General features: G+C 41.6%; 1 protein-coding gene across 1 annotated transcript in view; it reads right to left on the reverse strand.

Moving 5' to 3' along the window:
• Nucleotides 1-2,205: 2,205 nt before the first annotated feature.
• LOC125019295 (serine/threonine-protein kinase 32C-like) overlaps nucleotides 2,206-13,018 on the reverse strand; it is a 91,516-nt gene continuing 80,703 nt past the window's right edge. The window contains exons 11-12 of the mRNA XM_047603985.1: nucleotides 8,121-8,188; nucleotides 2,206-5,405 (exon numbers count right to left, since the gene is read on the reverse strand). Of these exons, the coding sequence (XP_047459941.1) occupies nucleotides 5,165-5,405; nucleotides 8,121-8,188 (309 nt within the window). The 3' untranslated portion in view covers nucleotides 2,206-5,164. The remainder of the gene's footprint in view (nucleotides 5,406-8,120; nucleotides 8,189-13,018) is intronic.

Consider the following 13,018-nt stretch of genomic DNA (forward strand, 5'->3'; position numbering starts at 1 on the left):
GACATCCTAGAAGAGCCCCCCAGGAAGACAGGCTGAGTAGAGAGAAGGGCCTCGAGATGCATTTGAACCTGGACTTTAAAATGATTTAACCCGTTTTGTGAGCTGAATAATAATGTTTTTAGAATCTTTGTATGTGCATATAGTCTGTATATCAAAGTGACGTTTGTATCTTTAAAGACTTGACAAAGCCGGGCTTCTCTGCATTATTGACTCTCACTAATCCTAAAACAAATCCATCTCTTCTCCTAACTTGAGAGCCAGTTGTAGATTCTTCCTCTTGCGGTCAATAATGGCACAGCTCATGTTTGTACAGATATTTAAAGAGATTTATTTACTCTGGACACCTCTGTTCAGTCGATACGCGCCCTTCGCTGCCCTCTGCTGTCTGCACACAACGCAGTGACGGGGTGTTTAAGATAAAAATACCAAAGACAAAGATAGAGACGGACACCAAATTACTGGAAGGAGATTTATTTCTTTATCAAAGCAGTTAAAGCAGCAGGTTTTTGGAACACACGGAGCAGTTTCGGTTGGTGCGGTAACAAGGCTTCTCAATTGATTCCCTGCAAAAAATCTTGCAGCACAAAAAATTTATGCAAAATAGGATCACAAGGAGGGAACAAGTGTGGCATGGAGCACATTTTTTCTTGGTGATTTGTTTTTTTTTTTGTTTTGTTTTTTGTTGGTTTTTTTCCTCAACAGGGCACTGAGTTTCAAACTGTATCCACAGAGTTAAGACACCTACAGAATGGCACATCTCGTACGTCATGCTGTTGCCGGTTGAGCACAATGCCTTTTTTTTTTTAATTATTATCATTTATTTTTATTATCATTATTATTATTATTATTATTAACACCTAACGGCATCCAGAACACATAAAAAGAAATTATGTTGGGAAGGTTATGCAAGCATGGTCTAGTTAGGAATGATCACCGATATCAAGGAACAAATGTCAAAACTGTAGATTAGTATTTTAACTTAGAGAAAAGCTACACTTAAAATTAACTGTCAAAATCATTATCCATTTACAAATGATTAACACAGAGGTACACGCACACACACTTCAGGCCTATGTTGATTCTGATGCTGTGTCAAGCTTTCTTTTCCACAAACGGAGACATTCAGATTTAGATTTCTTTTTTTGTTTTTTATCCTTTTTTTTTTGTTGATAATGCAGCAAATTCTGTTTCGGGGTGAAGCGAAAACTTGCCCCAGTTCCAGTTATTCTTCCTCTGCTGCACAGACAATAATGCAACACTTAATCCACAACAGAGCATCACACACAGCGGCTGACCTCATTCCACTCATCCGCAACGCTACGAGTCTGTATACTCGAAACAAAGCATCGTCGAGACAACCTACGGGATGCCAAGAGGTACTGCATACGGTATCGTCTAAACGTATCATGCCGTCCATGTAACACCGGGATTATACGATTTGTACAGTTTAAACTTCACAAAACTCGCTGTTCAGAAACAGTCGCGCAGGCCAGTTATACTCTTGATTTTTCGGACCGTGTCAATAATCAGGTGAGTATCGAGGTATGCGATCACCAAAAGCTTGTGCATGCACGAAAAATCAGCCGGTTAAGGCTCAAGCTCCAGGCTTTGGCAAAAAACAGGCGTATACTGTAAAGGTTCATGCAAAGAAGCAGCGCAGGGCTCAAGACTAGTAAATGAATTGTTTCTCTTTTGGCAGACTTGGAAGATGCCACTTTTTAAATAACCCTTTAAACGAAGCTTCTTAGTCTAATTATGATATAGTGTTTAAAGAAATAGGTCCACGTTTTGGGAAATACACTTATTTGCTTGGGAAAAGACTGATGCCATCATCCTGTCTGAGTTTCACAGGCCAGGCCTTTAACATACACACTTATTCTGGAGCAGTAAATATGGTTCATCAACAGGTATCGACTATCAGTAGCGACACTGGTAACTGTCTATGGGATGGTTGACTGTGGATGACCTGTACTTGTTAACGTACACACCATAAAACTAAACTAATAGGACAGTAAATATTGTTAGGATGGGCCTTGGGTCTTATCGGTTGAGGGGAGGGGCCTCTATAGATACTTGATGAGTTTGGGCTCTAGTGAATTTGGAGGCCAGGTCAACACCTTGTCCCGTTCTTCATGTTGTACGAGTTGTTCCTAAATTGTTTTTGTGTGTGTGCTTGTGTCAAGGAGTGTCATTGTCTAGGTGGGTGCTACATATCTAGGTAACATCCACACAAACACCAGGTCCAAAAGTTTCCCAGTAGAACATTGAATTGTCACAAAATTGTTAATGTTATTTACTTCTGCTGTCAGTGGTCACAATGTTGTGGCGGATCAGTGTAGACCAGAAATCGCCAAGTAACTCACATATAGTGCTGACAGTATTGTAATAAAACAGCAGGTGGACCAGCTAGCGAGAACACTTGGGTTTATTGGGACCTATAAAAACTAAAGTATCATCTTTGAACTGGAAGAAAAACAAGCAAAAACAGAACTTCAAACAATAAAGTCCCAACGTCCTCAAATGAGTACTTGCTAATTATTGTTACTATTGACAACATTTCTTAAATGTGCACGTTACATCAAACTAGAAAAGATTATAAGCATAAACAAATACGTTTATTAAGAACTAAATCTGATTAGACTTTGAACCTTGTCTGCAGAACGAATCCGATGAAATGTCCGCTATCATGTTACTGCACTGACTGGTGTATTGACCCTTCACTACCACTACATGGCACGATAAAGAGTCCACTTACGAGGACAAAAGGTCTACATTAAGCAGAATAAGAAGCTGAGACGCACCTAACACTTAAACGCCTCCACATGAGGACGCAGGGTCTCAGGAGGTTAATTACCGATGGTTTGATTAACATCCGTCTTTTCACGCGACGGCAGAACCTTGAGCATCTCCTACATGTTGGATTCAGTTTTATAAACCTGTTTTTTATAAAAAAATTTCAGTCAGTTTGGAGTTTAACCGTAAATCGCCTGGTGCAACTACGTGTTGATGACTTTTTTTTTTTTCACATCCATTCAGGACTTGGTGGAGCATCTGGTTGTTTGCCTGTAAAAAACCTCCCGGGAAATGAGCTAACGGCAATAACTGGTTTAGTGAGGATCAGACACGCTCGACGCAGCATGTTAATTAGGATTTAGGGAGCTGGTAAGTTGATTTGAATTACTGAGAGAGAGTCGGGCTGACCGTTTTCCCCACTGGTCGCGTATAAAGATGGATGAACTGGCCATCGCCATCTTGGCTAACTCCCAACTAATGAAAAGCACGATGATTAGAGCTTCGGTAGAAAGCTACAATCCTTAAATGTTTGTTAAATTAGCATTAGAAACCAAAACATTCGGCTTTTGAGTTGGGCATTTCAATACGGACGTGCGTGTAACTTTTTTTGGCACTTTCATAACAACTTAAAAGGTCAAAAACACGAGAGTGGCATCAGTCTTCTCGCTTAATTCTCACAAATAGCCGTACTTCCCAAGATGTCTTCCTATTACTTTAAGGTCCCCTCCCTACCTGAAATAGATACTCTACACATAATCACATTATGATTGTATAAATGATAGCATTTTCACTTGCAGAAGGAACTACAGGGAAAAAAGAGACATACATTCACACACTCAAAGTTCCTTAGAAATGGTTATGCAAATGGTAGAAAAGCTTTGGCATATTTTTTGCCTACAAGTTGTGCCTGCACACTTGGAAAAAAGAGCAGAACGAAGCAGGGCGCAGCTTCACCCGGCTCTTCCTTAAGTTTACATGTCGAGCTCGCGGTCCCACATAAAACTGTGGTGAGTTTAATTACCTACACTGTATGCTATTTACATGGTTGTCATTTTCGTTAGGCCTTAGGGTTTTTTTTTTTTTTTTTTTTGTTTTGTTTTTGTTTTTAAGGTGGTCTTTTTGCTACATATTCCCAGGTGTTCAGACTGAGATGAATGGTGCCACCTTAAAATGTACCACTATCACTATCACAGTCTAGCTCATCTATACGATTTTGAAGAACCAACAGGACACAGCTACACATTTAAGCACAGCCCCGAACCAAGCTCTGCAGGGAGATGGCGTTTAATAATAGTCAAGCACTTATCGAGAGATCAGGAAGTCTAGTGGAGGATGTGGAGCTTTCTAACGGATTCTTAAAGGATGAGATCGTTTACTTGATTGGTATTTACTCCCCAGAGTCTTTGAGTTAGGGCACTGGCGCGGGGGCTAACATCTTTGCAACAACTGTGGGAAACAGTGACAAGCAGAAAGCTTTCTTTTCATTAGGATTCGCCCGACACATCACAGCACCTGCCGCCCCAGAAGACTCGGAAAAAAAGGAGCGGTTGGCTTTAAAGAGGGAAACTCAGACTGACGCTCGGACCTATCCACGGCTACGACGTGATAAAACGGATACTGGGTTATCGTCGACAGGCACAACTTTAAACAGGTTCACAACATGACGCCAGTCACACCGCTTACTTGAACGCTTACTTAATTTAAAAAGGAGGAAGGGCGCTCTGGGAGGAAATGAAAAAACATTAGCTCCAAATAGAGCGCACGGTTACGTAAGAGACGCTGAGGGGATGAGTGAATTGAAGACACGGGCAACAGAATAAACGGAGTGCCTTCGTATGCTGAATTATTCAGTCGTCCCCGTCAGATTTGGAACAGGGAGGCACACCAAAACCATTAACCCCCTCCCCCTTTCTTCCTCCCTCCCTCCTTCACACACCTCCTAAAAACTGTGGACTGCTATTGCTCGGGATGTCATCATGCTCATGGAGCTTTCTGCTCATTAAAGACACCTCTTAGTAAGTGATACATTATTTGTCATGCTATACTGTAACATTGCATAGAAGTTAGAGCTTACTCTAGGGCGAATGGGTAAAGTAGGCGGGGACTCTCTGGGAATCTGCTTCATTCATGCCTTACCAGAAGGATGCTACAGAAAAAAAAAAAAAAAAATACAGAAAACAAACAGAAGGACATGGTGAGGGGCCATTTTGGGTCCTGCTGTGCGTCAAGTCGCCTCGTTGTGCATTTTCCTCTGCTCGTGGCTACAACAGAGGAGAGAGGTGAGAACGTATCTATTGGCATGGCACAAACAACTGCAGTGGCCAGAGAGACCGTCACTGTGGGTGGGGGGGGGGCGGGGGGCGGCGCGGCCCTAGCTGCTGCCGGGGGAGGAGCACACCGAGCCGCACATGCTCAGTTTGGAGGACGACTCGGGCTCCGGCTCGGGGTCGGGCTCCGCTTCCGGGTCCGCTTCCGCTTCCGGTTCAGGTTCAGGTTCCGGCTCGGGCGCGGCGTCGTCGTCCGTGGCTCCGGCCTCCGCCTCCCCGTCCCCGTCTCCGCTGGCGTCGTCGCCCCCGGCCTCTGACTGGCCCTCCTCCTGGCGCCTTTTCAACCTGGGACGAGCGGAGGAAACCGGACGTGATTACACACCCACATTACTCATATGCTCATTACATCAAAACACTGCACCATTATAGTCATTAGTCACCTAATCCTTATCTATCTATCTATCCATATTACAATTTTGTACAACTATACTTATTATTATGCACAACTTTACTCAATTTATCACTATTTTGCACAAGTATTTTGTACAACTATAATTATATTATCACTTTGCACAACTTTTTTCAATATATTCCCATTTTGCTCAAGTATTTTTGTACAACTATGCTCTTTATATTACCATTCCTTACTGAAACCACTTTGTAAATCCAACCTTCAGCCCTGCTACAGACGCAATAAAAGCCAAAACATCCTTGCTTTCGTATCGATTCATTACTTTCACATGAACGTGGCCCTCGGAAAAAAAGCGAAGTTTAATTTTAACCCGCACGCAGACGGCTCCTCTAGTAGAAGCCAGACATAATGAGAGTCCTTGAGTGTACTACACGCAGTAGTACTCCTCGCCACGGTGCATAATTCTACGCGGTACGTCCTCCTCCCTTATAAATGGAAGTAGATTGTCATTAATTAGAGCGAAAGGATGTAATAAGACGTTTGCCACGGAGAAAGGATTTCTCTGCAGTGGCAGGACCTGGTCAATAATGAATGAGGCAATAATTTAGAGCAGCTCTGAAATAACGTCCCTTCCTTTACGTTGAAGGAAACACACTGTATGATTTATGGAGCTGTTATTTATAATAGACACTAGATAGAGTGTATTTCACTGTATACAGAATATCAGACATTCAGTTTTCTTATAACACAGTGAACCTTTCCACCTTTGATTTACACAACCAATCATATCAGTAAAGAGGAGGCTCCTGTTAGATGAATGTCTTCCTGCTCCTTTAGCACGTTACGCTGCACGCGTTTAATCATCGCGGGCATGGATTAGCATTTTCCGTGCCTCCTCACGCACCGCAGCGGATACAAGTTTTTAACTTGTTCTTATCTCCGAACTGTGCTCCCTCAGTGATTTATCGCGGCTGCGATGCTCCAGCTCCACGTTCATCCATGATTTAAGCGCAGGTGGCGGTGACGGTTTTTACTTCTTCATTATAAGTGTCGACTTTTTAAGGTGACATTTGCTTTTCGTGACATAAAGCTTTGTTGCAATTTGGCGAACTGTTACAATAGCGGCACATTTTTCAACACTGCACATGCTGGAAAAACTGCTGATGTTCGTGCCACAGTGTCACGGCCTCGTAGGAGAAGACGGGAATAGGAACTCAAAGTAAAATTAAATGAAACTTTAAAATCTAGTGAACAAAAGGTGCTGCAAGAAAGACGGAGCATATGAAAAGAGAAACAGGTGAGGACCAAAAGCCAAGCAGAGAATATGAGGATCTGAATGGTAATACAAACAGGGGTAACATCACAGACATCTAGACGGAGAACAAAGGGAAAGGCAGGGCTTTACATACACACACACAGGTGGAGGGGTTAACGAGACACAGGTGAAAGTAATGAGGGCGGAGCAGACGAGGAGAAACCGATCCAACAATCAAAGAGGGAGAAACGCACGACGCAAAACTAGACAAGAAACACCGAGCGAGAACAAAACTCAAAGAGCAAGAAAGAGCAAATACTGGCTAATAGAGAATAACTAATGAGTAAATGTTACATAAACCCGTCAGAGCTTCGTGTTCATGGAAGAAAAAAAATCAGGTCTGAGTAATGTAACGTAATGTGCTCACACTGGATGGGTGAATATAAATCATTTGGCTTTCACCCATAATATACTACACTAAAGATTCTTATTACGGACAAGGATCAAATTGACCTCTAGGAAAAACAAAGGGATTGGATCAGGCATAACATTATGACCTAACACTGGCTGAAATAACCCCTATAAAGGGCCCTTTTGTAGTGGTTTTGAAACCTTAGTGATTAAATTCTATCATAGGGCACTCAAAATTTTGCATAGAGCGTTACGAAAAGTAGTGACCATCCAATGGTCCTTCAACAGGTGGTGGATATCCCATCATGCACTGCATCTATAGCAACGCCGCCATTAGTGGGGGCGTAGTTAGTGGGGCGTACGGGTTAGGGAGTGAGTGAACCAGTGAAAACAGTCATGACTCCTTCAGAGAATGGACATGGGCTTTATGAGGCTACCTTGTGGTGTCTGGCAGCAGGATGCTGTTAGTGGGGGGCCTTTGGGTCCTGTGGGTTCTCTGTGGATCATCCCACAGATACTTGATCAGTTTGGGATCTAGTGAAGTGTTTTCGTTTGTGTGTCTGCGTCAGGCTGCACCCTGCTGCCATCAAGGAGTGTCATTACTATGAGGGGTGTCTGCTCTGGTCTAGGTGGGTGCTACATGTCTAAGGTACATGTACACTAATGCCAGGTCCAAACAGCAGAACACTGAATCGTCACAGGATGGTCAATAATAGTCACTTGGCGGGTGGTCATAATGTTGTGGCTGATTGGTGTAGATATCTGTGTTCAATGTTACACCAAATATTTAATCGTGAATTCTAGTGGCAGCGTGTGGCTTTACAATCAGTGAAAACAAACCTAAAATAAGAATGTGGACGACATATTTATTTAAAGTGAATGTGAAGCGTTGTCATAACGTCCTTTGCTTTTCTAACCCGACGGAAACCTCTGCTCTCCTGTCGCGTTACGGACGCTCCGCCCGCTCTCCGTGTTCTCTTACTTCTCACGGTTGAAGATCATGAACTCCTGCTGCACCACTTCAAGGCACTCCTGTAGGTAGTCGTTCTCCTGTGGGGGGAGCACAGCAGACGAAACATCCAGCTCATCATCCACAGCCACATCAACCTCGTTATCATCATCATCATCATCACCATCATCATCACCATCAACCTTTACATCACCTCGAATCAGTCAGCCGCGCGACCTCTGGGGTGAAAACGTCTTTTTCCTCATTCCCTTTTCTTTCTTTCTTTCTTTTTTTTTTATTTCCCTTCCATTCGCTGCCCTTTTTAAACGAGTCATGAATTGTTTGTGAGCCCTCCTCAAATTGGATGTTTGGCCCAAGACAAAAATAGAAGCTCATATTTCCGAAAGCACTTGGGGCCATGACAACAGCACTGAAGGCCTCATAATTTAATAATCTCGGTAATAACGCAGCATGAGCACACGCGAGCAGTCACGCACGCACGCACACACGGGCGAGCGCACACAAAGCGAGCCGTAAACCTGCTATTGTCAGAGGTGCACACTCTGTTGCACGCGCTGATCAGCGCCACGGCGACACGTGACGGCGGCGGCGCGTGCTGACGTTAATAACGGTGATGTCAGGGTGACTGTCTGATGGGAAACAGGCTGCTCATAAATACAGAGAGGATTTCACCGTCTCAATCAATCATAACGCAACAGCAAAGGACACAAAGAAACCTCGTAGGTTGTATCACGCGCAGCATCAGACCAGGCGAAAGTTGGGACGTTGGTCTTGCTTTATTTAAGACAAATGGCTCTTATCCATATTGCTACGGAGGCGCTTAATGACGTCATTGTCCCGATAAGCGTAAACCAGATCAGATGACAAATCTCTGCAGAACGCTGGTTAGTTTGTGGCTTGAATTTTGAATAAATCTCCAATACAATCAACAGCAAAGTACCGACACATCATCACACCTGCTCACTTTGAGACAAAGCAAAAGTCTCTCCAAACTAAAGTACAGGTTCCCACTGGTCTAATGTCGTTTTTTTCAAGTCCTGTTTCCACAAAGTCGCAATAGCTAAGATGTTTCTGCCACTTGAACTCCGTGAAACATTTATTTGCTCTAATCTGAGGTGCTGTTGATTTGTGGTTTCTGGGTCTTTTTCTCCTCATTAGAAACAGGTTCCATTAGAGAGTTTGATGGTTTTCACAGCTGTGCTTGAGGAGAAGTTCTTGACTCCACCTATATCTTCCCCCCTGAGATCATCTGATCAGTGGCTACTTCCTGTCCCAACCACACATTTTCAGACCAGAGGTGATGGAGCCTTTTATTTTCTGAAATGCCTTAGCTCTCTCACTCTGATGCCTATATTCAGTTGATGTTTTTAAAAAGCACTTAAAGACTCTTTTATTTAAACAACATCTGATTTCATAAGTTCTTGTCTTAACTGCATTGAATGTTATTTGTTTTTGTTTAATTTTATTCTTTTGTGCAATATTCTGTTTTGCTATTATTATACTGTGAGACACTTTGTGGTTTATTACATGTGAAAGTTGCTATATAAATAAAGTTTACTCACTAACTTATTGACGAGAACATCTGTTGAATGGGAACATTCACTGCAGAGAACTAATTACTAACCCAAACCTAAAAATGACAGAGGTCCAACTCTGCCACAATTAAAAATAAATGAATAAATTTAAAAAATAAATACCTAAATATATGCCATAAATGCTATTTATTTATTTATTTATTTATTCATTCATGCACAATGAAATGTAATGCAGATGAGGGGGCTGTCCACACTTATTGAACTTTCCGTCTATTGGTTGATCAGCGAGTGCACGGATCGAAGGATAAATATATATATAGTAGTCACACTATGGTCAGCACTTTAATGGGTGTTTGGCACCGACTGCAAATTAAGATCTGGCCGTCACTGTCTGAGTCCTGAACGATGCATAATAATATGCCGTAAAAAAAAGGAAATGGGTAATTTATATAAACATTAACTCACATACAGTTGCGTACTAACGATGAAATTAGACATCATTTTTTGTGCCATGCTATAAACAGGCTAGCATGTCTATGTCGATTGACTCACTTTAGGAAGAAGCCTCAAGTGGCAATTTGAGGAACTGCATTTTCGTTTTTAGATTTCGGCTTGTAAAAGACAGATGGACCATAGCCTGCATTACTTTAACAAACATCTTTATTCTAACAGAATTCAGTGAAGCACACTAACATAATAACAACACAACCCTGTGTCCAGGTAGATCCTTAAACACAGTATGTGTGATCACAGAATATCACACTTCAATAAAAATAAGCAGGGTATTTTGTATGATGCCAGCAGCGAGCATGCATGTACAGTAAATCTCTCTTTATCCTCTCCACTGTAGCACAGAGCTGTTTGTTTTGTCTGCTGAGGTTATTCACGATAGCTGAGAGGAGGGAAAAAAAAAATGGATGCTGGGAATTGGCTCACCTCCTATCTAAAAATATGCAGTTTTGACAGGAACTGACAGAGTGGATACCGGGATAAACCTGAGCTGCATTGTTATCTGGCATGCCCGGGCTCTTCTTGTACACAGAACCTATGAGTAATGCAGCAGGTAATAAGAATCATTTGTACACACATGTGTGTGCTGGTGTCCTCTTCTTTATCATTTGCTTTTAGCACCAGAACACTGAAAAGAATATCTGTTGTGCCCAAATCTACAAAGACAAATATTAAGAAGGAAACTGAAAATTGTAGCATTATATGACGGCAAATCACCCATTTAAATGCAAAAAAAACTTAAATCAGCTCTTTCATCATCAAAGGGACTAATGTCCTTTAAACAGGTGCAATGACATCTGGAATTCCACCTTCATCCTCAAAGCCCCTAAATCCCACTCCTTAACACGACATAATGCTTTAATGTTGAGCTCATATGAAAGCTTAGACAGATTAATTATCTAATCTGAGGGACGGTGCTTTGAAATAGTTCTTCTGTGTTTCTCTTTTCTTTATTTCTTCATTCTTTATCTCTTTATTCAGACCCCTTTACTTAAAGACTTTCATGTTTAAATGTATGTATCTAAATTACGAATCTTAAAAATGTCCAATGTCTTATACCTTATTTGTATAATCCTGTTTTCTTACATATACTCATATACGGTCTTTAATGGATTTATTATTCAGGTTATTATACTTTTTATATACCACATATCATCATATCGCTACTTATCTGGCAACCAGTGTTGCCACAGTTACCTTTAAAAAGTAATTCGATTACTGTATCCTCATATGAGGACATTATGTTTTAGGTTTGTAGCAGCTTATTCTGTTTCATTTAGACCCGTTGTCCTCATTAGTGGACGCCTTTATCTGCCATCTAGTGGTAGCAAAGGGTCAATACACTAGATGGTGTAAAAGTTAAAAATCTTTATTTTATTTTCATTTTATTGGTTGAAACTTGTCCGTTTATGCTTATTAACTTGTCTAGTTTGATATGACATGCAAATTCTATCAGTAGCAACAAGCTAATAAGTACCCGTTTGAGGACGCTGGGATTAAATGTCCTGCTCAAAGTTGATGCTTAGTTTTTATACGTCTTAGGCCCTTGCAGAAATTAACAAAACATAACAAACCTCTATCTATCTCATGTATATATTTATCTATATATCTCATGATCTGTGGCCCAGTAATGCTATTGCTAACGTAGTCTCTACAAACAGACGTCTGGATATAAATGAAGAAAGCTAAACTACCATCGGACGATAATGCAAACTGAACATCACGTTCTGCTGCAGCTTCACATTTAAGTGGCAAAATATGAGCAGACTTTTATTATGAAGTCCACAAAAAAGGCAGCAGGTTTGACAGTGAGCTAGCAGGCAAACATTGTCATCTCTGGGTTTTTCTGACAGGAGATCAGTTTGAAATATTGACGGGAATAATGGAACGGGAAGGAGCAGCCTCGGCGAGCTGTTGTGCTAGATTCAGGCTTGTGGGTCAGATCCACGCAAAGCCCATGTCACAGCCTACGCCGCGGTGCTTTGACTCTCTTTGTACTTCAAATGATGATGACTGGAACTGAGCAGCTTGACACGGAGCTGCAGTTAATAAATGTTGAACAACAGTTACTTTTGCTGAAATCAATGCTAGCATAGAGAGTGATATGAGCAGACAGTGTGTAGGAGGCAGAAGGAAAGTTCATTTTCTGTTTGTGCGGTCACAGGAAGACTGGGTTGAAGAAACAAACTCCAGACCAATCACAGCTGTCGCAGTCTGCGTCGACGTAGAGGAACATTTCTGTGAAGCTGCAGCTGGGGGTGCAGCGTAGGGCTGCAGAGCTACGTCCGATGCAGAAGCATAAATCCAGCTTTAGAGGATGAACACGGACGACTTCTAACTGAGGTCACCAACTCAATTGTGTGGCCAATGATTAATAACAACAAATGTTTACTTTGCTGCCCCCAAAATACGGTGTTATCGCAAGTAACTGCAGGAGTTTGAAATCTGTCACACTGCCAGTTTAAGTAAAAAAAACAACAACAACATAGTAATTTAAAACAACTTTAACGTAAATGTACTTATAACCCACACAGATCATGTGTAACTTTCTCAAAGGTTTCAAGATTAGTTTGTGATGTGCGCATCGATCCAGAAATATCGATACTCCCGATCGAGACGTGTGTTTTTTTAGAATCAATCTTCACATTAAAAATTCAATACCAAAGTAAAAAGAGGTGGGAAAGAGGGAGCTCATGGAAATGTGTTGTAAAGTTCTTAAATAGAAGTCAGAGTGACTGTTCTTATTTTCATTTTTGCTTGAGAAAGATTTTTTTTAAAATGTGATTTGCTCGTATTCAGTTGTTGTTCACTTGTTGATTTGCACATATTGTCTTTAATAGCTCTGATTTATTTGGTAGCAGAGGT

The sequence above is a fragment of the Mugil cephalus genome, chromosome 13 (genome assembly GCF_022458985.1).
Source record: "Mugil cephalus isolate CIBA_MC_2020 chromosome 13, CIBA_Mcephalus_1.1, whole genome shotgun sequence".
NCBI classification, from domain to species: Eukaryota; Metazoa; Chordata; class Actinopteri; order Mugiliformes; family Mugilidae; genus Mugil; species Mugil cephalus.